The 27,733-nt window shown below is 43.4% G+C and overlaps 4 protein-coding genes across 6 annotated transcripts in view; 1 reads left to right on the top strand and 3 right to left on the bottom strand.

Moving 5' to 3' along the window:
* The window catches only part of RPL38 (ribosomal protein L38), a 275,214-nt gene that overhangs the window by 25,086 nt on the left and 222,395 nt on the right, over positions 1-27,733 (bottom strand). The gene's annotated exons all lie outside the window — the stretch shown is intronic.
* On the bottom strand, positions 1,344-8,359 carry LOC137425937 (cdc42 effector protein 4). Of its 3 annotated transcripts, none has more exons than XM_068114659.2 (3): positions 8,230-8,352; positions 4,285-4,386; positions 1,344-3,490 (listed from the first exon to the last, which is right to left on the bottom strand). In XM_068114659.2, the coding sequence occupies exons 2-3, from the start codon at positions 4,305-4,307 to the stop codon at positions 2,239-2,241; spliced, it is 1,275 nt and encodes a 424-aa protein (XP_067970760.2). In that variant the 5' UTR covers positions 4,308-4,386; positions 8,230-8,352; the 3' UTR covers positions 1,344-2,238. The 3 variants fall into 3 exon arrangements, with proteins under 3 accessions (XP_067970760.2, XP_078630304.1, XP_067970766.2); XM_078774178.1 differs by lacking the exon at positions 4,285-4,386 and adding an exon at positions 3,709-3,786 and having other exon boundaries at positions 8,230-8,319; XM_068114665.2 differs by lacking the exon at positions 4,285-4,386 and having other exon boundaries at positions 8,230-8,359.
* LOC144891348 (protein FAM200C-like) lies at positions 9,171-26,868 on the top strand. The gene is made up of 3 exons (XM_078774482.1): positions 9,171-9,434; positions 14,896-15,006; positions 23,557-26,868. Exon 3 carries the CDS (start codon positions 23,946-23,948, stop codon positions 24,753-24,755), a length of 810 nt encoding a protein of 269 aa, XP_078630608.1. The 5' UTR covers positions 9,171-9,434; positions 14,896-15,006; positions 23,557-23,945; the 3' UTR covers positions 24,756-26,868.
* Positions 10,539-27,733, bottom strand: part of LOC137425102 (protein sidekick-2-like) — a 547,704-nt gene continuing 530,509 nt past the window's right edge. Inside the window, 4 exon segments of the mRNA XM_078772524.1 lie at positions 10,539-11,031; positions 11,758-11,866; positions 13,314-13,494; positions 18,941-19,081. Of these exon segments, the coding sequence (XP_078628650.1) occupies positions 10,771-11,031; positions 11,758-11,866; positions 13,314-13,494; positions 18,941-19,081 (692 nt within the window). The 3' untranslated portion in view covers positions 10,539-10,770.

The following is a 27,733-nucleotide window of genomic DNA, read 5'->3' as shown; positions in this document are numbered from 1 at the left end:
TCAAGGTTTTGGATGGGGGTCGTGTAAGATCGAGGGTCGTGTAAGAACTAACATTAAATCACATAAAAACAAATTGACTCGTAAAACATATGATAAAGGGAGCGGGCGACAAGATGGGGAGAGAGAGGGAAGCACACAAGTACAAGAGTAGATAACAGAGAAAATCTGGAGATCTGTGGGAGGGAAAGGGCTTGGGGGGAAGAGGCATGGGAAAGGGTGGGGTGGGGGGGGGGGGGTGAGAGGTATAAAACACATGGCCACTGCTAGGATTTCCAGGAAAGAAGTCGGTATTTCAAAAAAGTGGATCTGGGGTGAATTAACGGGGGTAGAAAAGATCAAGGTTTTGAATGGGGCAAGATAAGAGATGGTGGTGAACAGCTGTTTTAAAGACCTGGAGGGAGGAGTGGGATTGAAGGGAGTGATGGAGTTTGTTCCAGAGGCGGGCGAAAAGAGGAATGAAAGAGTGAAGGTGATTAGAGCGTCTTGATTTTGGCAGTTTAACCATAAGAGGGTTGCAGGCAGATCTTGTGCGACCTTTAGGAATATTTGGGGGACAGAGCACATACAGAGCTGGGGGAGCAAGGCCGGAGAGGAGTCGGTAGAAGACAGAAAGACCACCAACCTGCCTGCGGTGAGTGAGTGAAAGGCCCTCACAATCAGCTTCATCGCGGGAGATTCCAATGATTCTGAAAGCTTTGGTTTCAACAGCGTGAAGTCTAGCTAGGTGTGAGGCAGGAGCACCAGCCCAGAGGGGAGAGCAGTATTCCATTGAGCTGCAGATGAAAGCCTTGTATGTGGTGAGGAGCTCAGGTGTTCCAAGGAAGGACATCGCACGACGGAGGATGCCCAGTCGGCGACTGGCTTTGGAGGTCAGCTTGGAAATGTGGTTTTCCCAGGAAAGATCATGGCAGATAGTGTAGACCCAAAAGCTTGAGTGACAGAACTTATTGGAGAGGATTGTTGAGAAAGTAGATGGGAGGGTTGTCCAGTCGGTCTTTTCGGAGAGACATAGTGAGAGTGTGAGATTGTCAGGATTGAAAGACATGTTCCACTTGTTTGCCCAGTCTGTGATTTTGTCCAGGTCTGCAGAGAGTGAGGAGGCTGCAGACTGCCAATCTGAGGGATGAGGAATGGAGCGGCAGAGAGTGGAGTCATCAGCAAAGAGATAGAGAGGATTTTCCAGAGAGTCGGAGAGATCATTGATGAAGACCAGATCATTTAATAGGGATTGGGATAAAAATCAAGAGTACAATGAGATTTATAAAATCCAAATCCTACATAAAATTAGGGCACCTCAGCCATTTCCGAGGAAACATCGCCCAGATGCAGTCAAACGCGTGTGAGGCGTTGTGGAACTCGCTTTATTGTTATCAATATCATAATACTGAACCACTTTGTGCAAACCTGTAAGTGCATGTTGTTAAAAAATATGGGTGCTATTCCTATTTATCCATTGTATTATCTGGACAATTGTAATGATTTGTTGTGCTGTATCAAACAACGAGTTCGCTAATAACCAGACAGTGCCATCAAAAAGCAAAGTAAAAACAGGAAAGACAAGCGTCCGAGGATGATTAAACCTATTAAAAAGTGAAATGCAAAAATAACTAATTAAGATGGTGCGAATAGGCTGATATAAAAAGAAAATCTGTTTTTGTTCCCCCAAATAAATAAGGCAAAAGGTTTTGACAATTTTAACCTACATGACCTGCTCTAATAAACCCAGGAAGTTAGAAGCACAACCTTTGGGTCATTATTCTCACGAAGTGTTTTGCACAGCATCAATTTGGAGGTCATATAAACGAGTCTTTCAAAGAGGGAAGTGAGTAAAGGACATCCGGCACCGAGAAATATCACAAAGGTACCACACGTCTTAGTGGTTCCACTACTGTCCCAGGTACAAAAAATGGCTGCTTGGAAAGTTGTGTTAAAACTTTTTGACATATTGCTGACACCCTGAGAGTAACAATCATGAAGAAGACATCTTCAATGAGTAGATTTTCACGCTGAACATTTGGCAAGTTTGAAATCTGACTTCTTTTGAGATAAAAGATCTTTCAAGACATATTGGCATTTGTGGACCCTACCGGTGGAATGGTGTAAAAAAAAATGTCCGTACTAAATATTGGATGGTGTAGCTGTGCTTCAAACCTTTACACAAACCTCCTTGCAAATCACATCAGAATTCATATCTACTCCACAGTTTGGGAGGGGTGGGATGACATGAAACACCGCATCTCAAAGTGGGATCTCGTCTTCTTCCTCTTCTTCATTCCATGTCCCTCTTGATGCGTCATTCACATATTCCAACTCCTTTTTATCTTCCACTCCATATCCATCCTTTAGCTCCGCAACCCCACACTGTATTTCCTCGGGTTCCTCTTCCTCCAGATCACTAGAGACAAATACCTCCTCATGGTTGCCAAATGACTCTTCACACCCTCCGATGCAGGAAGGCTGATGTTCAACACCAACCACGTTTGCTTCTGCTGGTACATCATTGTGCTTCTCAACCTTCGTCGATGGTCTATTGCATGCTGGCTCCTCACTAGACAGTTCCTGGACAAACGATTCTGCGTTCGTGTTGCTCTGACCCCTAAAACTTGAGTCAATCCGTTCTCTCTTATCACTCGGGGGTGTACTGAGGTCACACAACTGAACAGCATTACACATGGAAGGTTGAAGTTCTGCAGTATCCATGACTCCCAAGACGTCGTTCAACATGGACGGTCCAAGATCCAAATTAAAGGATAAGACCGATTCTGCATGCGTCATCTGAGCAGATGAGAAGTCAAGTACATTTCTTCCAATTCCAGATCCCCTTTCGGTTTCTGCAATGTTGCTTTCCATTTCTTTTACTTTATATGAATCTTGCCATCCTCCATTTCCATGTTGTAGGTTTTCTGTGTGCCCCTTATCAGTGCTGTGGTCCGCAAGTGTGTGCCTTGGCAGAGTCTGAGACAGGGCAGAGCGGCATGTTGTGGGAAACACTCGGAATGGGCTGGAGGCCGCACTTCGAGAACTTGCTCGTTCCAAAGGGTTTAAGCCAGAAATGGCAGTTGTTGTAGTGAGCAGAGGCAGAGAAAATGCATTCTTGATGATCGGCGAAACACCAGGGGCCGGCGAGTTCTCACGCGATCGGCTTCGAATCAAGCTAGAACTTCCACCAACACCGAGGGAAACAATGCCACCAGCCCCGCCAAGACGCTTGCCCGGTCTTAAGGTCCAAGCCAAAAGCCCGGGCTTTGGAGAGGGGGCCCGTATCACGGTAGCTGGGCTGCCTGGGAGGTTACCTGGTGGCAACTCACTGAGGAACGAGGTGTCTCCAAAAGCATCACCTCCACGCCCAACGTGCACTGTGTGTCTGAAGTCGTCCATCGGGCTGCTTATCATATCTGGACGTAGGTCCACAGGTTTGGTACCCCGCCGTCGTCCTGGCGATGCTGGCAGCAACTGTTTCAGCGTGGGCATGGCCATCTTGTCCATGACCCTGAGGTAATAATAACATCATCATCATCATCATCATCATCATCATCATCATCATCATCATCATCATCATCATCATCATCATGCACAATGCCCTATGCAGAGCGTTGGCGCTGCCAAATCAGTAATTAGACTACAATCCTGGACGGGTCGCCACTCCGACTCAGGAAGACAGGACAGGAATTTGTAATTTGTCCAGGTTGCCCACGATAGCTCACATACTCTTTGTAAAAGACACCGTGGGATCTTTAACGTCCACCAACTGATGATGGCAGATGGGACGGCCGGTTTAACGTCCATCTGAGGGACGGCACACACATTAATGAATCACCCAACCTGTGAAACACCAGGATGGCAGTTTAGAGCTGGGTCAGGATTCAAACCCAGGCTAGACAGCTCAGAAGCCACTGTGATACTAATAATAATAACAAGAGTCACTATAATAATATTTATTGTATAGTTCCTTTAATGAAACAATAAATCATCAAAATGTTTTGATCTGTTTAAAAACCTAAAAAAAACCCATAATACTGCTAAGTATATCGTTATAATAAAAAATAATGGTCGAAAAGTGAAATATATGGAATATAGAGAGTTACGTAAAGAGAATATAAGACAATAGGAATTGTCACCCATCTATTACCTTTTTAACAACAGCAATTATTCCCACTTTCTTGTGCTAATATTTATTGGGAACGTTTTTGGTTCAAGTCTTTCACGAACTGGTTGGTCAAGCCTGATGTGCGATGAAAGGTTGTATTAATTGGGAATCTGGCTAGGGTGCCGGTGATGACTCACCTCCTCTTTGCAAACGACACCATGGCCAATGATCAGTCCTGGCAGACAGGTCCTGTGGATTAACGTCCTTCCGATGGACGGTGAAGACCTTAATGCATCGACCTGCATGGGAAACACTCGGATCAAGATTCGAACCTAAGCTATACAACTTAAAGGAAAATGCATTTTCCTCTCGGCTATCCTGCCAGCCTTACATGTGGTTACCCATGCATGGCTCCTTAGTCCTTATATTTCAAATCAATAAGAAAGAAAGAAAAAAAAAAGCAGAGAGTTTGAAGATGTTGAAAAAAGCAAAGACTTCAAAGAAGTCAATGAGGTGGTTGAGGAAAAGATCTGATGAAAAAATAACAAACTAGAACGTCACTCGGTAGAAAGCAAACCTCCGCCAGGCTGAACAGTTTATGTTTTGTATCCCACTGATAGGCCGGATCTGGATTCAGACCTGAACCAAAATCGAATCGGCTTCTTCTTTGTTATAATCTCAACAACTCAACAACAGACATCCTGGCCATCGTCACCAAAATGATAAAACTCAACAACAGAGGATGCAGGTTTCCGAGAACAACTGGGTCAGGAGGATTGAGGGAGCGAAGAGGGTGGATAGAAGGAGGATGGATGAACTGAGAGAGGGAGACTGGCGTGCTGATGAGCTTGACGAGATTGGTGAAACGCTGGCTCAGATGGGCTGGTCACATGGTGCGGATGGAGGAAGAGAGTGGCAAAGAGAGCGGATAGGTTTGGTGTATTGTGGATAGGTGTATTGTGGTCAAGGCAGGGCAGACGCTTCGTAACATTGGACCTCACCCCTTATAAAGGAAAAGAGGAAGAAGAAGTCATATATTCCATACAAAAATTCCCTTTACTTTTCCTCCCTTACTCTCATCTCCTCCCGGGTACTCCTCCCTCTCCTTGCGTACGTAATATGTAGATAAGTCACGAATCGTTTGGGCAATCTTTGTGTTACATCCTGGCCATTGTTACCAAGATTTGTTATAATCCGTTCACAACTTTTTGAAATATCATGTTATATATCGTTTTGTCCCGAATCACTTAAGTAAATTCTCGAATCCGGATCTTCACCAAAATCGAATCATTTCGCCCTCGTCACATACCCAAACTCTCCACCAAATTTCGTCCGAATCCGTCCACAACTTTTTGAGATACCTTGTTCACAAACAGGTAGGGGTGAAAACAACCTCCATCCATCTTCGGTGGCGGAGGTAATTAAAGTCTTTTTTGAAAGGTCGAAAAGGGAAGGAGCAAAACAGATTTGTCAAGGAAGTATCAAAGCTGTTTAGCAAGGAAGGTTTAGTCACCCATCATTCTCCTCTCTCAGTTAAAAAAAAGTTAAGTCTTGTGGTAGGAACAGTCAGAAGATACTTATTGGTAAAAGGTAAATGGACCAGTTTATAAAGCTTAAGTACTCCAAGGTATGCTTGGGCAAGCCTATGGATTGCTCTCTCCGAGTTGAAAAAGCATGGCTTTAAATGTTAGGTGATGTACTCATTTTGCCAACCTGAGAAGGATGACAAGCCGAGTCGACCCACCTGGTGTTATTTCAACAGCCCGACAGGGGTTCAAACTCAGGACCCTAAGATCTTAAGCCAGCCACCTTAACCGCCAATGCAACACCAGGTCTAGTTAGGTGATGAACTGTGAAGTCAATTAGGTTTCGTAAGGATATGTGTGATATTTTAATGGAATCTATGCTCGATGGTCGTGCAGCCATAATCTGGAGGAACCATGGGCTGGAGTGAAGGTATCCAGTGACAATGGCGTCAAACTAATGACCACTTGGTCGAAGTAAGAGTGGGATTTATATAAGTGATGATGTCTAGGGATGGAGCAAAAAGCACACTTAACTGAAATTGAAAATTGAAGTAGTTGAAGCACATTTACCTGAAGTTGAAGCACATTTACCTGAAGTTGAAGCGCACTTACCTCAAGTTGAAGAGGTTGAAGCACACTTACCTGAAGTTGAAGCACACTTTCCTGAAGTTTAAGAAGTAGTTGAAGCACATTTACCTGAAGTTAAAGAAGTTGAAGCATATTTACCTGAAGTTAAAGAAGAAGTTAAAGCACACTTACCTGAAGTTAAAGAAGAAGTTGAAGCACATTTAGCTGAAGTTGAAGCACACTTACCTGAAGATGAAGCACACTTTCCTGAAGTTTAAGAAGTAGTTGAAGCACACTTACCTGAAGTTGAAGAAGTTGAAGCACATTTACCTTCGAGCTATCTATTGTGGGTTCGATTGTCGATTTGACTATGAACTGTCGGTTGAGTCTTCCGCAGGTAGGGCTTTGCATCACAAAGTGTGCGGTCCTTCGGATGGACGTCAAAATGGGTGTCCCGTCTGCAGGCATTAGTTGGTGGACGTTCAAGATACTTATTGAGGCAGGCGGGGCTATTGAGAGGCAGGTATTTCACGAAGAGTCAGCGAAGTATCGGCAACACCCAGATGAAATTTCATAACTTCTGCCTAAACTACAGGTAGCAGCAGGTGGTCTGGTCTTCTTGGATATTCCTTTGCACCAGGTTACACTCCTTGCTATGTCAAAGTGTGGTTGCTATGAGAGCAGCAGCTGGAACACGATGAATTCATTCACACATGTAGGTGTTCGCCAATGTGAACGGTCATCTTCAGTTATTTTTTTTAGAAACTCTATATCTTTAACATGGATCGAAGATGAGCACGGACAACACGGAGGTTACGTTCTAGAGACGATAGAAAGGAAATGAATATCAGGTTAGAGGGGAAGGATACCAGGCAGCGAAATAGGTTTGAGTATGTGAGAGGAACAGTGACCGAGGATGGTAAGTTGGAGGCAGAGGTGTGGAGCAGGATGCAGGATACTGGTGGGTGTGAATGTTTCGACGAGGGTGGAGGAAGTAATGACAAATAGAAAAATATCAAGAAAATTGAAAGGGAAGGTTCTGATGTCATACTTGATGCCAGCCTACCTTTATGGTCTGGACACGGTGGCAATGACAGGGACTCAACAACAGAGGAGGCAGGTTTCCGAGAACAACTGGGTCAGGAGGATTGAGGGAGCGAAGAGGGTGGATAGGAGGATGATGGATGAACTGAGGGAGAGGAGATTGGCATGCTGATGAGCTTGACGAGATTGGTAAAACGCCGGCTGAGATGGGCTGGTCACATGGTGCGGATGGAGGAAGAGAGAGTGGCAAAGAGAGCGGATAGGTTGAGGGAGCAAAGGACAAGGAAGAAAGGTACACCGCAGTTGAGATGGGAGGCTTGTATGAATAGGGACATCAGTAAGGTGGGGGTGGTTGGAGAGTCGAGGGGTATTGTGGTCAACGCAGATGCTTCGTAACATTGGACCTCACCCCTTATAAAGGAAAAGAGGAATAAGAAGATATATATTCCATACATTAATTCCCGGCACTTTTCCTCCCTTACTCTCATCTCCTCTCGGCTACTCCTCCCTCTCCTTGCGTACGTAATATGTAGATAAGCCACGAATCGTTTGGGCAATCTTTGCCTTACATCCTGGCCATTGTTTTCTCATCCTCGATAAACGGACAAAGCGAAAAGCAACATTCGAGGAAGAAGATCGACTGACGCTCGTGCACGCGACGCATTTCAAGGTGCGAGCCTTGAGGTGGTCACGAGCTCACCTGGCGTGCACGTATCGATCTCGTGCCGTGAGCCGTGCCGCACCCAGAGCACGATGCTCGACGCCGAGTAGCTAGACCCGGTGTCCTACCGCTAGACACGACCCGAGCCCCGGGGATCTCCGGGCGCGACGCATCTGCAAACAAAGCGGCTCTCGGAGAGCGGACGGCGTCGGCGTGTCGGGCCGCGGGAGAGTCGGGGGAGCCGTGGGAATCGATGTGAGGGAGAAATGGAGCTGCGAAGGAGTCAAATCCCGCGAGTGGGACATTCGGGGAAATCGAAGAGGTCTCCCACCCGATCTGCTTACCTCGTGTTGCCGTTCAGCGTGGGCAGCGCTCGGAGCTGGAGAAGCGAGTGGAGAGATCCGAGGGAGGGGGACCGGGGAAATGACAGGGAAGGGAGGGTGCCAGTAGAGATAAAGAGCGAGTGCGGAGGGTTATGGAAGGATTGAGGGAGGAGGGGGAGGAGGTAAGAGTGGAAACACGGCGTTTGCTAATGGAGGGCGCGGGACACCATGAATGTTTACAAATTATTTTTATTGAATTCCTATCAGGTTACAGATCGGGGGATGTGAAGTATTAAAAGGACCACGATGGTTATAACTATATAATAAAGCCGCTGGGTGCGCGGGAAAGAGACCTCGTGGTCCGTGGGAAAGCGCGCCACACCGCTCGAAACATGGGGAGGGGGAGGTTCGTTTGGCGGACGAGTGGGCGGGGTTTAGGGTGATGGGCGGGGTTTAGGGTGATGGGCGTTTCCAACAGCACGAGGAGGTTAGAGCGGAAAGTGGACGTGGTAGGGGGTGGGGCCGCCATGCTCATGACCCAAAAGTCTCGCATCCTGCATGGGTTCCACGCCCTGGTGCGTCCAGCGACACAAACAACCACAAACACATGTGAAGCAGCATCCCAGGAGGGACCGAGCAGGTATTCAGACCACCAGCCAATATACTTCAAATCATATTGAGCTTATAAAGTACACTTGATATTTTTCGACCGAGGTCCACCTTGTCCAAGGGTCACCTACCAGCGAGGGATTGGCACGCACGAACAAAGCACGGGTAAATGAGCGCATGATGTGACATCAGGAGTCAAAATTACATGACTTTAGGAACAGTTCCAATATAAACAAGGAGGGATGCAGTGAATGAATTACGAGGTGTGATGACGTAATAAATGTGTAACAAATATTTTCGTTGTGCAACTCATTCCAGACACGTGCACAGCAGGGTCGGTAAACTTCTTCTTCTTCTTACGAATGCAGAACAAGGATGTGCCGCTGATGCATTGCCCTCTTGTAGGACGGGGCTGCAATTTGGCCATGGTGCCGGAGATAACTCGCCTACTCTTTGCGAAGGACGACACCGTGGGATCTTAAACGTTCACCAACACCAACCAACACACTCATCGATGGATCACCCAGCCTGTGCAGCACCAGGATGGCAGTTTACAGCTGTGTCGGGATTCGAACCGGTGGTTACATCAGAGAGACACTCACAACAGTCCAGGCGACGTACGGAACCTTTTTATTTTTCCATGTATAAGTATATATGTAGTTGGTACACACATACATTGGAAAATGCGTCCTGCGGAATGGTGCAGGGGCAACGGACTTACCTTGGAGCTGTCATGGTTTTGGTTCAAGGCATCACACACCGTCGCTAGGATGGACCTTAAGCTGGGTGTCTCATGTGCTAGCTTCAGCAAATGGACGTTAACTCCAAGAGTAGGTGAATTATCACCGGAATCGTAGATTACAAATTCCCTCCAATCAAACGTCTGGCTTGGTCAGGGGACCTCGCAACCTGGGAATAATTTGCCCCTTTAAAGAAGTTGTAGTAGTCGTAGTAGTAGTAGTAGTAGTAGTAGTAGTAGTATATATATTTGCCATGTCTTGAATGATTATGACATCTTGTTCGGAGAACATTTTGAACAACTCCTTTCAATATGTGTATAGGTGGACAGTAAAGTTATGGGAGTAACGAAAGTAGCTAAAATATTCTTACATTGATATGAAGAATAAAGTACATTATTATTATTATTATTATTATTATTAATACTATTATTGTGTAATCTTCATAACTTATCCATATACATCGAAAATTACAACATCATCCATTTCATCATTTGTTTCAAAACATTTTCATGGAGTCTTAAACACAAAAGATAATTTTTTTCTACTTCCTTTCCCAGGGTAGTAACTATATGGGGGTCAAAACCCCGAATAGATACGCAGGGTATTTACTAGAGTGTCCCTCGGTTATACAGTGGTGAGGGCTAAGGTAGTTTACAAAAGTGAGACTGCATAAGAGAGCAAGAAAAGAGATCTACACGGGACAACATCATGGACTGCTACCCGGAAGTGTGAAATGGTCACAGTGGATTAGTAAAAGTTGAATACAGCACATCGATTCCAACTAAGAGGAGATTAATTGTGACGGGTGTGGATGCAAATGGAGCTGCAGTGCAAAGCTTTACGTCCCCTGGGTTAGAGGCCGACTACGTTGGGGCCTAGTGAAGCGTTTAGCCTGGTCGGGGTTGTGCGGCCGGCCCGGACGCGGCCGCTGATTGTCTCTGCGACGGTAGGCTTGGAGAGAACTAAAGAAGTTGCCACGGGGATGTGTCGGAGGTCCACACAGCTCGTTTTGGGTCTTCACCAGAAATCGAGGCCTCAGGTCAAAGTGAGAAAAACAAACGAGGCCATTTTGTCTTGCCGCAATGGCCGCTGACAATATCTCTTTTTCGCTTATGATTTTCGAAGCGGATACTAAAGGAGCGAGAGGGCGAAAGGGAAACGGAGACGAGAGGAAATAAGATGAGAGTAAAGTGAAGTTCATGCGTTTCTGCCATCACACGAATGACGAGAGACCGGTGGGTGGTCCTGACACATCTGGTGGACGTCCATTGGCAGTGCACACGTAGAGACCCCGCTGAAGCGCCTGCCCAACTCCTGCCGCTACCACGAGTTGCGGTTGGTCTTCGCTGTGACTGAAGACCTTCGGTTTCCGATTCCACGAGTGGTAGTAGCTGGGGTCGCTGATGTAGTGGTTCACGAAAGAATGTGGTTGCTCCTTGGTGATGTCTGGAGGGAAATCCTCATCCTTCACTTGCTGCGGAGAGTCGGTGGGATGTGAGGGAGGACGGAAAGATTGGGAGGAGAACGAGGTAATTTGGTCATTCCATCAGAGAGCAGTATCCATGACCATTTTCATCCTATGTTACGATACATGCAACATACATATCAGGACACTCGTCTCCGTCACATGCAATATGAAATCCAAGCATTAGGCCGACTAGCATTTCCTTGGTGATCCTTAGCTAGCTTTGCGAGTTCATTTGCCCCTTGGAATAGGAGCCAGCTAACGTGGGTGACAAGAAAGGCCGTGCTACAAACAGGAAGGCGTTCCTCCACACAGGCCTTTCCTGCCATTGTACGGTGCTGTCCTCAAGAATATCGGTGGAAGAAGCCTTGGGGCCCCGCAGGGATTGCAAGCAATGCACCAAAGTGCGTGATAGCCTAATATTATACCCATTGTCGGCACGACATTCCAGAAAACAAGGTTGGTCTTTCCCATTTTTGTATTACTCCTTCATTGCAAACCGCAACTTTCCTGCCGCATAAAACTAGGTAAGGTCGCTGGAGACCAGACCTGGATAAGCTTAAGCCTTCGCTCACCAAATCAGAACAGCTTGTTCAACCTAAAATTGCTTCCACCGTCAACAGATGCCTCCTTGAGGTTTGGAGTAACCATTACAATCATTGGCACAACCACGAGGACTTCGACTTGAGCCAGTGAATGTTATAGATGCTGATTTTTTTGTCCTTCTCTACTCACCTCTGATTCAGTGAGGTCGGGCGGGGGCTCAGCCTCCCGTGTGACTTCATAGGGCATCAGCTCCTCGTCTGAATAATGCAGTGTTCCAGGAGAGGGACGAGGTGGAGAACTGTGGAGAGATGGGCAACGATCAGATGCGAGGGATGAGGGGAAGAGGATGTTTAGTACGAGGGATATGCAGGATGCCATCTATCATTTGTTTGGCAGCCATATTGATAAGGCCTAAGGTCAAGGTTGTGCTTGGGTGAGAGAGAAAATAAAGAGCGACGGTCTGCCAATGAGTGAGTCGCAGACTTTGGTAGTTTGCAGAATGAGTGGGAAGATCGGAATTTGGCGTATTTTTGTTCCAAACATCAGCACTGTATTACTCCTTGTGGCCTTCCCTTTTATACGACACAAAATGGCTCGGGTATTGTTACTCCCACCAGGGAGTAATGCATTCGATCGTGTCCGTGTGTGTGTGTGTGTGTGTGCGTTCGTGTGCTTGTGTGTGTTTGTGTGTGTGTGTGTGTGTGTGTGTGTGTGTGTGTGTGTGTGTGCATGTACGTGTGTGTGTTTGTGAACAGGATATCTGGAAAAGTTCTGAATGGATTTGGATGAATGTTGGTGGGATGATTGCCCTTGGGATAAGGAAGAATTGATTAGTTTTTGGTGAAGCTCAGGAAATTATTCCGGATCCAGGAATTTTTTGAAGGATTGTTTACCATTGGAAGATAGGGCTCATTTTTTTTTAACATTATCTTCTATATATTCTATATTTAACATTGTGATATGAAAATAGTTTTCATATTTGTTGTAAATGTAGTTTAAACTCGTGGTTATGCGTTAGAGCGGTGTATTTTGTTAGCAGCGTCGTCTTCAAGGTTCTTTTTTTTTCTTTCTAATACAGACATATTCTGTCATTTTAAAACCACCAAAGTGTGTATTAGGTTTCCCCGCTTCATAAAATGTATCGTTTGATACGTATAATGCTTTAAAACTGGGGTTTTTTTTTTTTAAACCTCAGAAGAGATATCAACATTTACCTCAGCGAATGTCAATCGCGGTGTCAGTATTTGATGAACTTATAAAGACTTAGGTGACTTATAAGTGTGACCAGTATGTGCACGGGATTCTTCCCAGAAGAATGAGTGGTCGCATTAGCTTGTACGACTTAAAATGAGAGTTTTGTTTTGACGTTTGGGCCAGTTTTACATGTTGTGTCCCTAAGGAATGAAACGAACGTTTTTCTGGCTTACAATTTTATTTGAAGTCACACATGCCTCAAAATACACTCACTTATATAGAATTGAACGCTGAATCCGAAAATGTAAGTGAAATTGCCTTGTTTTTTTTTGACATTATCTTCTATATATTCTAAATATATATCTGTGCAGTGTCTGTCTTGTGTTGTCTTGTCTTGTCTTGTTTTGTGTTGTCACTGAACTACTCCCTCAAACTTTTGTGAAATCGCACTATTCCAACTTGACCCACGGCGGGAGTATGCGCTCTACTGAGTGGCGTTCTAGTTGATGTCATGCGATGTGGTGGAGGTAGCCTATTGTTATCGTAAGTACCGAGGCTGTGTTCCATTGCGCCGTTGTTGGCCCGGTTTGATTGACAGAGGTGGCTTGAATGACAGGCCGGGTTTTATTGATAGGCCTGCTTTAATAGGAAGGCGTCGGTTTTCCATCTCCAAGGCTGGGAATCCTCCGTCGAGGCTCGTCAGCTCCTCTGTTCCCATCCTTGGTGTATTCCCTGGTTACACAGAATCCATACGACATTACACAGGGTCATGCAAACCAACAGGGTCATGCAAACCCACAAGGTCACTGAAGTGACAGGTGGCACTAATGCATACAGTCTCGTCTTGCAAATGTGCAATTGTGCTTGCATATTGTGCAGTGTTTGTAAGTATATTTTTTACAAATGCAGTTACTAACAAAATCATGATTGATAACAAATGATGCACATTGGGCCTCTTTGTTCTTTCCAAGCCACTGGTTCAAGAGGACTACACTCCATGGACTTTGTGAAAGGATAAGGAGGTCCACGGATTACTCTTGTACTCCGGTCATATACCTGAGCTTGGCCCACTTTCTGAGCATACATTGAGCTGCAGCACGAAGTGGCAAGATGTCTCAGTTGGTAGCCAGCTTGCCTTGGAGTTGGAGTCCCACCATCTCGGGTTTGATTGATTCACATAAAAAACGCCATTCCGCTGTAATGCCAACAAGGGAGCTCTGCGACGTCGAGCGCAATCTTTCGGAGGATGTCTCTATGGCCACCCCGTCGAAAATCCATGTGGACGCAAAATATCCAGCAGTGAACCTTTCGCAGAAGTCGGCCTCTGGGTCATTGCCGCATAAACCCCACCAAATTGGATATGGATTTTGGGATGATTACGCCAGTAAATAATGCACGGGGGAGGGATGTGGATATGATGCCAAATTGCTTCGACTTCTTTCGTCTAATGTTTATTCTTTATTGTTTTTATATTGTGGCAGAACTTTGATTGACAGTGGTGGATTAATAATATATGCCAGAACTAACAAAGCTCCCAATCAAAATAATCCAATGTCATTATTCTAGAATGAGGCTTTTACAAGAATGACAACATGGTCTTCTTCTTTTTTCGTAATGAGCACAAGGTTGTGGGGTAACATCTCCGGCTGATGGCCGGGCTGTGCCACTGATGCAATTCCGTCTGTTGGTTAGAGCTGGAATGTGTTTATGGTGCCGGAGATATCTCGCCTACTCTTCGCAAAAGACACAGCGGGATATTTAACGTCCACCGCCGAATGCTGGCAGATGGGACGCCCAGTTTAATGTCCACCTGAGGGACGGCACACACATTGATGAATCACCCTGCCAGTGAAACACCGGGGTGACAGTTTATCGCTGGATCAGGATTCAAACTCAAGATAGACAGTTTTGAGGTGAATGTGCGTACCTCCAGACCATCCGGCCAGCAATCATCACAATTATGTTAGCTAATAATAGCATGTATCAACTATGGCCTTGTGATGCCTTGTTAGTATAATTGCTGAGATATATATATATATATATATATATATATACATATATACATATACACACATAGCTCTTTCTAACCACTGACTGACTGATATTATTGCTCGGTATCTTCCGGTGTCGTAGAAAGCTGAAATTTGGCATGCCGATGGACATCGAAGCTGATGCACCGGGAAAAGACACAGGTCCGTCGAAAGGCATCCACAAATGAAAATTTACGTTAAAAAACGTAAACACGTACGTATAAAAAAAAGCATTTGAAAAAGTCGATATCTAGCATTTGAAAATTGTAACTTCTATAACTGTAAGCTGTGAAACAAACATGACAATAATGTCAGTAAATTAAAGAAGAAAAAGAGTTTGTAAATTAAAATTTACGTTAAAAAACCGCAAACGTGCCTGTAAAACAAATAAAAATCCTCAATCGATATGTAGCATTTGAAAATTGTAACTTCTATAACTGTAAAACAAGCATGACAATAATGTCAGTAAATGAAAAAAGAAAAAGTGCCCGTAAATGAAAATTTACGTTAAAAAAACCGTAAACGTGTGTGTAAAAAAAAACAAAAAAAAAACAAAACCTGAATCGATATCTAGCATTTGAAAATTGTAACTTCTATAACTGTAAGCTGTGAAACAAATGTGACAATAATTTCAGTAAATGTAAAAAGACAAAGCGCACATCAGTGAAAGTTTATGTTAAAAAACCGCAAACGTGCCTGTAATTTTTTTTTTTTACCTCAATCGATATCTAGCATTTGAAAATTGTAACTTCTAAAACTGTAAGCTGTGAATCAAACGTGACAATAATTTCAGTAAATGAAAAAAGACAAAGTGTACGTAAGTGAAAATTAACGTTAAAAAACCACAAACGTGCCTGTAATTATTTTTTTTAAACCTCAATCACTATCTAGTATTAGAAAATTGTAACTTATATAACTGCAAGCCATGAAACAAACATGACAAAAATGTCAGTAAATGAAAAAAGAAAAAGCGTCCGTAAATGAAAATGTACGCAAAAAATCCGAAAACGCGCCTGTAAAAAAATGAAAAACCTCAGTCGCTATCTAGCATTAGAAAATTGTAACTTCTATAACTGTAAGCTGTGAAATAAGCATGACAATAATGTTCCTAAATGAAAAAAAGAAAAAGCGTCCATCAATGAAAATGTACATCAAAAAAGGAAATGCATCCGTAAGAAAAATAAAAAACAACCTCAATCGATATCTATCATTTGAAAATAGTAATTATATGACTGTAAACTGTGAAATAGTAACCTCAATGAAAATTTACATGAAAAACTGTAATGGTGTTCTTAGGTTTTTTTTAACTTTATTGATATCTAGCAGGAGGTCGGTGGTGCTTGCCATTTAATCATAAAGCTTCTATTTATCATGTACCTACGTATGAAGCACGGTTCGCCATTGTTTACAATGTGTAAGTATATTCCACCAGTAATTATATAATGATAGCTTCATAATAATAGCTGTGTAGGTGAATACGGCATTTAATTTGCCACTTAAACTTACCTCGTGATAATGTACAGTACACCTCTCAAGATACCAGCAGAGAAGAGATATAGGAATGCTGTATATACCAACAAGCCTATAGCACCTGATGAAGCAATCAATTAAATGATCAATTATTAATTATTTTCTCTCAAACCTTACGATAGACATTTCATTGGTGGCATGCCAAGCAATGGGAGTTTTGAATTGTGAAGGGATGCCAGTTCAAGTCCAATAAATGCAAATATTAGCTATAATATCCTGCAAGATTTATTATATAAACCAGCTCGTACAAATGGTAAATTTTCTTTCACGTATCGATGAATCGATCAACACGAGGGGCCTTTCAAAGGTTCCATGAATGGGCTGCTCACATTAGTTCATGACACGCCAACAATTTTTAGACTTTTCAATGTGTATGAAATATTTCATATATCATGAATAAGAAAGTATGTAAATGTATTTTATATTTATGCCCCGAAGGTGGCCGGAGACATTTTGTTTTCGGGTTGTCAGTCCGTCCGTCCGTCCGTCCTTCCTTCCGTCCGTCCGCACGGGCTAAACCTCGTTTTTCTCAGCAACCATATGTCCGATTCAGACTAAACTTTCAGGGTAGGAGTGACACCCATGCAGAATGTTTATTTGATAATTGTGATGTCATAGGTCACGTGGTATGGCAGCCACCTTGGATTAAACGCAAATAATTAAAAAATTATTTCTCGGAAACCGCTGAATGGAAAAAATTTGAAACTTGGCACATTGTCAAGTACTCCAAATGGAGAACAAAAGCATGATAATGATGACATCATAGGTGAAGTGGTATACCAGCCAAAAATGTTTTAATCGAATTCCTTATCCTAAAAATCTGAAATTGCATGCACTTTATCTACGACCCATTTCTATTGAAATATTAAATTTATGACATTGTAGGTCACATGGTTTGGCAGCCATATTGGATTTAACCTAAAACCTTTAAAAAACACCTTCTCCCAAACCACCAAATCGATTGACTCGAAACTTTACATGTGTCATTGACCAGGCATGGCGATTAAAAGATGATCACAAAAACATAATTGGTCACATGGTGTGGCAGCCATATTGGATTGAAGAAAAATATAAAATAATTATATCTCTGAAACCGCTTATCCTATTGATGCGAAATTTTACAAATATCATCTAACAGCACTGTTCCATATAGTTTGAAAATGATGATGGCGTAAGTCACGTGGTTTGGCAGCCATCTTGGATAGAAAAACGAACCTTATCTGATCAACGCGAAACTTAACAAACGTGATCCCCTACCCATACATATGCAGAGTGTACATTTTAAAGATCATATGTCATGTGGTATGGCAGCCATATTAGCTTGAAAGCCGATATTTAAAAAAATCACTTCTCTGAAACTGCTTCACCGATCGATGTGAAACCTGTCATGACTGGTGAAAATGTGATATTGAAAACAGCTGAAGTGATTTAAAACAAACTTGTTTATTTTTAGGACAGTGAACAAAGGGCATCTACCGATCATCTACCATCCACTGGCTTTTCGTTCTAGTTTATATATTGGATGATTTTAAGTATCTCACTCATAATACTTTAAAAAAAAAACAGAGATGATTGGCTCATGGTTTACAATTATAGAACAGTGTGAAAGGTCAATGCACCGACAATGGAGCAGAAAGGAAAAGGCGGACAAGGGGTCACAAAAACAAGGGGGCGAAGAACAGACAGACTGGCAGGACAAGAATAAGAAACACAAACATACATCACAATGAGGATGAAGGAGACGGGGTGACGGGGATCACATAAACAAATGGAGTCATCAACAGATAGGTTCATAGCAAATATAATTTACATGTGGATGGAAGGGAAAGGTCAGTGACAAGATAAAATATTGTGACAGAAATGGTAGACAGCATAAGATTGTGATGGGTTGGCATGTTAAAAGACTGTTGGGGAGAGTGAGAGCAAGAGATAAAATGGTGACTCAGGGAGGTGATTCCACAGTGGGGGGAGAAGGGAGACAAATGAATGAAAGTGTGCAGTGAGACTAGAGTAATACGCCATGGGTTGACAGGAAAGTAGAGTGCATGCAATCTGCTGGAGCTGGGGAGGAAGGAAACTCTGAAAGGGTGACTTAAACATAAATTCTGATCAACAGTGTGAGTGGTGAGTGCAAGAGTGAACTGCGACTGGACATGGGCTGATGGGCACTTTGAGGTAAAATTTCCAAAGAAAATGTGACAAGTTCGCTATAATGGCCTGCTGTTTGCTGCGCGCAGATCGACTGTCCTGAAAAGATAGGGCCTGTGTTTTGTCAACAGTATGAGAAACGCCCCGTTTCGCCTGCTCTGCCATCCAAGTTGCATTTTAGCCACACAAAAGGCAACTTCGAAAGTAAAACAGAGAGGATTTTCAAAGCTGTTTATTACATTCCTTTTTGTGGCATTGGTCAGATCGTGGTTTTACTGTGCCGAGATGACATCTCGTGAAGCTTATTTACTTTGAGGGTTCAGTTTCGTATTCAGTTTAAGTATCATTTTCATTGCTAGACCAGTTTTAGCCTCAAAGTAGCTCCCATTATAGACATTAAGGCAAGATGCAACATAAGATGTATGATGATGATGTCTGGCAACGAGATGAGGGATATTTACAGAACCCACCAGAGTCAGATTTTCGAGCATACTTGCGGTTCTGACCACGTGCCAGAAGGCCAAAGACCAACAGAACAATAAGGGCAAAGCTGCATAGAGCCACCACCACCAAGAACCACCACTCCTCGTAGAATCCCATGTGCACCCTGGCTGCATCCAGCACAACAGAAACAGTCACATTTTGTGTTTTACTTATTTATTTTTCAGTTTTCCATACTTTTATGTGCAGGTCGAATGTCAGAGGTCATGTTAGGTGAAAATCCTGTTACCACGATAACTTGTAAACCAGCGATGGGATTTTGAACAAAGTTGGTAAAAGGTATTATGATGCAAAGATGAACTGACTTAATTTTAGGGTCAAGAGGTCAAAAGTCTGTAATAGGTTTTCGTTACCACGATAACTTAAGAATAGCTGAAGAGAACCAAGTCAAACTTGGTACAAGTATGTATAACGATGTAAAGATTAACAGATTAGATTATGGCGTCAAATATATGAGGTCCCGTTAGCTAAAAATTCCGTTACTGTGCTAACTTGTGAACAGTGATGGGATTTTGACCAAATTTGGTACAAACTTTTATGTGCAAACTTTACTTTTTAATTTGTAAACTTTTTTTTATTTGTGGGGGTGGAGGGCAGGTCGGTGTGGGAGGTGGTGGTGAGGGGATGGGGGAAATGGAGGGGAGGGGGTAAAGTGCAGATTAATTGAAGTCATGATCAAAACGGATGCAAATCTCAATTTACAGGGAAATCTCTACACTTGTAATGCCTGCTTTGCTAAAATTTAATTAAATCACACTCCCAGCAGATCTTATTTTCCCACCAGTTTGTGTGATAAATCGATCATATGAAATCAGTTGCAGTGTTACGATAGGAGTACACAACATAAAATTAACAAAAAGCGTCAATAAAGGTGCAAAGTTCACTGTGCACACGACTCGTGGATTCAATACCAAATTAATAGCACACAGATATAGCAGAGGAATGCTTGTTTATCATGAATTTTGGGATAATGAATGGCCCTTTTGTTAGACTATCCCGATGTAATGAAGGAATTGCAACTCGATAAAACAAACAGCTAAATGTAGATTGATGTTTTAATTCATGAAAATCCGTAGAGCCATTGCAGAGAGATTAAAACACGTGAAGCAAAAAGCAGGGTTGGGGAACAACTTGATTTCAATTCAATGTCATATTTTGAACATGAATCAGAAAACGAACCTGTAATTTAGCAGTACTTTGGCTCTGAATTCGTCCCAATCACACATGCACAGAGGATTGAGATATGTTTAGTTTGTCTGCCTGTCTGGCCTCATTTGTACTGGAGGTATTACACACACACAACCTTACCTTATTCTGCTCTGTGGTGTACAATCACCACCTCGTCGGTGCGTGTTTTACCATACCAGTTACCTCTGAAAGATATCAAATACAATAGGTATGCGGGTGTCTTCTGATACCTCAGGGAGATGGATGCCCTTGCCTTGCATAACCCCAGGTCACCTGTGGGCAAGGTGTAGTACCTGTCAGCCCCCCTTACCCAGGGTAACGGTCCGCAGCCATGCGGTTTAAATGGCAGATGGCTCTGCACATCTGGTGGATGAGAGTCCAATCGACTCCAACAGCACGGGCAAAGAGGGTGAATTTCCCAACGGCAGCAGAGAGACGGAGAGGAGTGGCGACCCCCCTCCCTCCACCCGTCTATACCACACCGTGTGTACCAGCCATAGAAAGGCAATGCCATCATTGCCTGAGGAGACTCGACATCATCATCAATACAATGGTAAATCTAATGTATTCGAACATAGTCAATACTATCCTTACCGCAATCTACAATTAGATTGGACCCTACTCTCCCTCCACACCCCCTTCCACATAATATGTTTGCAGAAGGGACCCTCTGGAACAATTCCAGATAGTATGTGGTTTCAAATTGTGGTTTAGCTTTGAAGCTACTGTCTATTATGTATACAATAGGGGCAGGTATGACGGCTGAAAAAAGGGGTCGGGTAAACATAATATCTTTGTACAGACTCAACCAACTTTCAATATTGAGGCACAAACGGATTAATATTACAATTCTCTAATTCTATTTCTGTCCGTCTGTCTATCCGTGATGGGTTTGATTTCAAGTATGTACTATGATGTAAATATGAACTGATTCGATTTTGGGGTCAAGAGGTCAAAGGTCAGAGGTCATGTTAGGTGAAAATCCTGTTACCATGATAACTTGTGAACCAGCGATGGGATTTTGGCCAAAGTTGGTAAAAGGTATTATGATGCAAAGATGAACTGACTTGATTTTGGGGTCAAGAGGTCAAAATTCAGAGTCTGTAATAGGTTTTCGTTACTGCGATAACTTAAGAATGGCTGAAGAGAACAAAGTCAAACTTGGTACAAGTATGTATAACGATGTAAAGATTAACAGATTAGATTATGGGGTCAAATATCTGAGGTCCCGTTCGCTAAAAATTCTGTTACTGTGCTAACTTGTGAACAGTGATGGGATTTTGACCAAATTTGGTACAAGTATGTATAATGATGTAATAATGTGTGTGGAGGCATATCGGTCGACGTTGTGACGTCAGAGTGCTGTTATAGATTTGTACATAACAGGATGTATGGATAAATAAAATCCCTGCAAACAGTGCCTATCACCTAAATTCCCTTTCTAATGCCCATTCCTGTGCTTCCCCTATTGATGTATTAGTGAGTTGTCCCCACATAACCCATTTTTATTTCTGCCTCAGTCAATATATGTGAATGTATCTGGCTCGCCGCACTTTTCCAAAATTTTTCCTCCATTAGCCATTGACAATTGCACAATGATTGATACAATGAAAAAACATTTCATTCCTTTTCATTCAAGTTGGGTAAGCTGTCCAATTGATTTATATTACAATACCGATGTAATTATGAAAACCTCATGACATACAGTTTCTTTATGTAGATGGCGTTAAGACCAGAAGAAAGATTTCTGTGCTTCCTGTAATGAGCCATGATTTTTTACTTGGTTGTAAAAGATTACTCCATTCCCGCATCAATCGGCATAGTCCAGGAGCAAAGACCATATGCCAGATGGTCATCATCCAACACCCACTACAGCTTTAGTCTGCTTTGATATTTTGGTAGAAGGTCCCTGTGGAGCAGTTCCAGATAGTACTGTATGTGGTTTCATATTGTGGTTTAACTTTGGAGCTACACACTACTATGTAAGTGATGTGGCCGGGTATGACGACTGCCAAAAAATAAGCAATATGAGTAATATAAGTGTCAATACCTTTGTACAGCCTCAACCAATTTTAACATTGAGACAACAATGTACTGTATTCATATTACAAAGCGCTATTAGAATTTGTACAGTGTTGGGTTACTTATTGTAATATGATGCCAATGGAGGTCAAAATGTCATGCAATGCTTTGTTTTTGAAGTATTCAGCTAGGCCTCCTCCCAAATCAATATTCCCAGGTGAATATGCATGATCGAGGACTTATTTAACTATCATACCTTGCTTATAGTATCGAGTAAACATGCAGACGATATGCACAATCCAAAATAACATAACTTGATGATCCTTTCGGAATGGATGTAACTTATAACAAATTATAAGTATCTTATGTATACAGTCGGATGCCGCTATTCACAGTTCTGCTATTCACGGGTGATAAAATGCGACCTGTTTATCTATTCGTGGAAAAGTGTCCCACTAATTCGCGGTTTTATTTCCTATTCGCGGCCGTGTTCCGCGAATTCGCGGTTTTTCAGGGGCGCAATTTTTTTTTTGAACGAGCCGTTAGCTCCGTGGTTCTTAAGCTGGGTTCGACCGAACCCCAGGGGTTCAGTGAGTCAGTCTAAGGGGTTCGGCGGAGGTCCTCCGAAACGCATTGCAATTTGTTTTTTTTTGTTTTTAGTTTTGTATCAATTTTGAATCTATGTGTAATAACGCTTATTATTAATATTATTATTATTTTGCTATGTATGTTACGAACGAATGGAAATGTTATTTCTAATTGTATTCCCATCCCATTAATGGTTTCTGTGGTCTGTGTTTAAGATAAGTTGTTTTACACTGACTGTAGTAAGTTGAATCAATGAGCAACTTGCTAATTATTCTGTTGATGGTGCTTACTTGCTTACTTATTTACTGGATTTTGGACTTTGCAGGTGTTCAGAAATTCCAGTGAATAGCCTCGATTAGCTTGCCGTGTGTCATTGGTCGCGCCTTACTTTGGAGTTACTGATTAATTGAAAAGGAAGTTGGAAATATTTGTGGATATGCAGGGCGGGTTCAGAGTTATATTAAAGTCAAAAGTGGATGGTGATTATAAAATATGATTGAATTACTCAGAAAATTAGGTGGAGGTGATATAACTCCTTTGGTCGCAATTCAAAACTAACAATTCGCAGTTTTCTATGTAATATCATAATGGGATTTGAGGTGACGTAGAGTTTAGTAGATAATAAATCCCGTCATCGTAACTATAAGTTGTTTTCTTCGTTAAAATTTCTCAGTTTTCAGAGGGGTACTGATTATATTTAAGCATGTTCCTTTTTAAATTTTTGTCATATAATTATTTGCCCGAACTCAATTAAGATCAGTTTGTTACTTTTTTTTGTTGTTTGCAGTATGTCGAGCAAAAAAAGGAAGTGGTCGGAGGATTACGTGCGGTACGGGTTCACGTGTTTGATGGAACGGGACGGAAGTCAGCGTCCTCAATGCATGCTTTGCAATGTCAAGTTGAGCAACTCCAGCCTATCACCAGCAAAACTATGGGAACACTTCAAAAAACTGCACGGCGAGGGGCAGTACAAAGACGCAATGCTGGATGAATTCAAATTGAAGAGATTCCGATTCGACGCAAGTGCTACCTTGCCCACTCTCGACTTCGTTCCAATTGACAAACCGATCTTCACCGTCATCGTATGAAGTTGCGTACCTGATCGCAAAGCAGGGCAAAGCGCACACCGTTGGCGAGACACTCATCAAACCGGCCGCGTTGAAGATTACCAACATCATGCTGGGAAAAGCTGCTGAAAACAAGTTGTCTCTCGTTCCACTCTCAAATGACACCATCAGATGCAGAATCGACGACATGAGCGATGACATCCTCGCTCAGGTAGTTGCAGATGACATCCTCGCCCAACTACCTCTCACAACAAAGACGACGGCAGCTGACATGAAGAAGCTTGTGGACAACTTCTTCAGAAGCAACGGCCTCTCGTGGAACATGTTGTCTGCAGTTTGCTCGGACAGAGCTCCAGCCAAGCTGGGATGCAACTCCGGTTTTGGAGCACTGGTGAAGGCCGATGCACCACAAATCATCGTCACACGCTGCGTCCTGCACAGACACGCGCTGGCTTCAAAAACCCTGCCTCCAAAACTGGCCAATGTTCTGAAAATCGTCGTTGAAACTGTGAATTACGTGCGAAGCCATGCTCTGAATCATCGCATCTTCAAAGAGCTGTGCAATGAAATCGGCTTTGAATTCGAAGTCCTTCTCTACCACTCTAACGTTCGATGGTTATCACGAGGGAAGGTAGTGAGCCGTGTTTTTGCCTTGCTTGTAGAATTAGCCCTGTTTTTGCGAGAACACCAGCATTGCCATGCAACACACTTCCAAGAGTCAGAGTTCATCCTCGCCTTGGCGTACTTGGCTGACATCTTCGACGCACTCAATCATCTCAATTGCCAGATGCAGGGCGGTGGAGTGAATGTCATCGAATCTGAAGAAAAGCTGAGTGCTTTCCGAAAGAAGTTACCGTTGTGGAGGCGGCGAACAGAGAACGACAACTCGCGAACTTTTCGCTATTGGATGAGTGCGTGAGCGGGATCGAAGATGAGTCTGAAGTTGGAGGCACTACTGTACCGGGGGAGCTGAAGCAAGCGATTGCCACGCACTTGGATGAGCTGGGAAAGTCATTCGACGGCTACTTCCCCGACCAAGAGCAATACCCAGCATAGGTGCGGCAGCCGTTTACTCTCGACGTTGCAACGGCAGATGTCAATGACCAATACCTCGACGACCTCATCGAACTTCAGCAGAGCCAGACTCAACAACAACTTTTCGGCACAACAACGCTCTCAACGTTTTGGTGCCGCCAAATTGAAGGGTATCCTCACATCGCTAAAATTGCCCTTGAGATCCTCACGCTGTTCTTTACAACGTATCTCTGTGAGCATGCGTTTTCCAAACTGGTGGACATTAAAACAAAGAAAAGGAGCAGGCTTGCATGCGAAAATGATTTGAGGGTGGCCCTTGCCAAAACAAAACCATGCATTTCCCAGATCGCCTCTCGAAAAGAAGAACAGAAAACGCATTAAGATGCAATTCTTCTTAATTTTTTCGTCAAATTTGAGGGGTTCCGCGAGTGTTCGGTGGGTTTCGTTTGGGTTCGGCGCCTTTAAAAAGGTTAAGAACCACTGGTAACGTGACACATTTATAAAACCCATCTTTCACCAGCCATGCATAAAGCAGTTGGACATAAGCAAAAAAACATCTTCTACGAGCCGCGAACTTGACATACCTGTACGGTATTTATAAAACGCATCTTTCACCAGCCTTGTATAAAGCAGCTGGACATACGTACGCAAAAAAACATCTGCAAGCCACGAGCATGGCCTGCTTATACATTCACTGCTGTGTGATTTGTGTTTTCATGGCTATTACGGTCGCAAATTTTAGCCGGACTATAATCGAGAGCTTCACGGGATGTTCCGCCAGCTACGAAAACAACAAGTCAACCCCGCGAATTATAGAATGCATATGCTTCATTAAATCTATGATTGAAATGAGCAGATGGGCTGAATACGGCATCATCTGTTAATATCCCCCCACAAACAATGTCAAGGGTATTCACCTCTCCCGCAGCTGCCCACAATGCTCGCAGTTCTACATAAAAAGACTGTGTCCTGGATCTCGATCATTCTTCTCGTCCCGTTGCTTTGACTCTCGCTCTAATTGTTCAATTATGGCTCCCAAGCGCAAGACCAGTGCCGGAGATGCATCGACTACCAAGAGGTAGAAGAAAGTGATGAGCCTGAGCCAGAAAGTGGAGCTGCTCAGCCGGCTTTCGAGAGGAGAGAGTGCGGCCTCTGTGGGCATGCATTATGGGCTCAACAATTCCACCGTTCGCTACATACGGAAGGAGAAGGCAATTCGTGAGAGAGTTTCAGCGAGTGCAAGTGTATCTGTATCGAGTGCGAAGGTGGTCACCCATGTCCGGAATGTCCACATGGAAAGGATGGAGAAGACTCTCAGAATATGGATCGGGACAACACACATACGAGGGACTTCATGCTGAAAACCATGATGCTGAACCATTCCCTAAACTCGCTTACCGAGGACGAGTTGGAGGCCATTCCAAAGCTTTCTGAGGAGGAGGGTGAGGAGGCGGGCAGCGATGGGGGAAGAGGTGCCGAGATCCAAGTTCACAGTCCAGTTCCTGGGCGACTTGCTGCAGGACATGTGGGCGCTTGCGGACAGGTGCAAGACGCTTACCCAGTCGTGGACATGTACCTCAAGTTCAAGAGGGGCTTGGATGATGTGCTGCTCCCATACAAAGAGCTACATCAAAATGTTGAGAAATCTGTCAGGCAGCTTCCCAACCCAATACCCATTTCTTCAGCCCTGCTCCCAACACCTCAAGACCATCAACACCCTCTCATGCAGCCCTCTCAGCATCCTCACCAAAATTCTCACCAGCGTCCTCACCTTCTCCTACCTCTCCTGGCTCTCCATTTAGTGCACGATTTTGCTGCACCATCATTTGGGTCACCCTCAAAGTTCGAGGAATTCATGGGATTTTAATTAATCACCATCATCATCATCATCATTTGAAAGTTGCGTGTGTTTGTAAAATAAATTTTTTAAACGGTACATGATGGTGTTGTGACTTAATAAACTTTAAGCGCATTCCTTCAATAAATTGAAAATGGTACCTGGTATTGTCAGTTTTTTATTTGTAAGCCTTTTTTGTGAAACTGTAATCATGTGCATTTGCGGTCTAAAACATTTTAAACTTAAAACATTTTTCTCTATTAATCAGGAACCACCAGGAACCTATAACGTATACCCCTTTTCCCCATTGAAACAATGCCGCGGCATACATTATTGGGGTTTTCATCGACCTTTGTGGCTTTTAGTCGACATTCGTGGGTTTTGTCTTGCCATTTCTGGGACATTCATCGACCATCGCGGATTATTGTCGACATTCTCTGGATTTGCTTGACCATTTGCAGATTTTGCCTCGCCATTCGCAGTTTGATCCTCCCTATTCGCATATTTTCGCGACTCGGGAACCTATCGCACCTTTTTCCATTGAATCAATGGCCCACTATTCGCGGTTTCGCTATTCATGGATTTTCCAGGAATGTATCCCCCGCGAATAGCGGAGTTCCATGGTACTGTATATCTAGGTGCAACAATGTGAAATAACAATATCAGTGGCAATTTTTAGTTGGTGTATTCATCATCTGTCAACGTTCCTGGGGTCTGACAACTTTCGTCAGCCATGCAAGCACGAGTCTCAGTGCATGATATTCTGGTCCTTCTACAGGTACAGCCTGCTTGGCTACACAAAGCCTGCTGACAGGGGCAGGTATTCAGTTCTACAAGTCGCTATGGTGCTGCTCTATAGTCATGATCACATGCTGTAATATATTATACGCAATTTCCCAGTTATGTCCAGCAGCTAGTGGCAGATTCCGTATCGGCTCCAATGTTTTCCACACATATAACCTAGTAGATTACCCGTTTCATGTGTTGCTGTAGGCTGTCTGACATAGGGGGGAAACCTTCATTTA

This window comes from Myxine glutinosa, chromosome 1 (assembly GCF_964187855.1).
Source record: "Myxine glutinosa chromosome 1, kmMyxGlut1.1, whole genome shotgun sequence".
Classification (NCBI taxonomy): Eukaryota; Metazoa; Chordata; class Myxini; order Myxiniformes; family Myxinidae; genus Myxine; species Myxine glutinosa.
Note: the sequence above shows the minus strand (reverse complement) of the source record. Positions and strands in the feature narration are given on the sequence as shown.

What these genes read in the sequence shown, in the direction of transcription:
- LOC144891348 (XM_078774482.1), top strand. Translation starts at nt 23,946, where the DNA reads ATGCTGGGAAAAGCTGCTGAAAACAAGTTGTCTCTCGTTCCACTCTCA.
- LOC137425937 (XM_068114659.2), bottom strand. Translation starts at nt 4,307, where the DNA reads ATGGTGTCGTTTGCAAAGAGGAG. An exon ending in GTGTCGTTTGCAAAGAGGAG is followed by an intron (nt 3,491 to 4,284) that starts GTGAGTCATCAC and finishes TTATTACCTCAG; the next exon opens with GGTCATGGACAAGATGGCCA.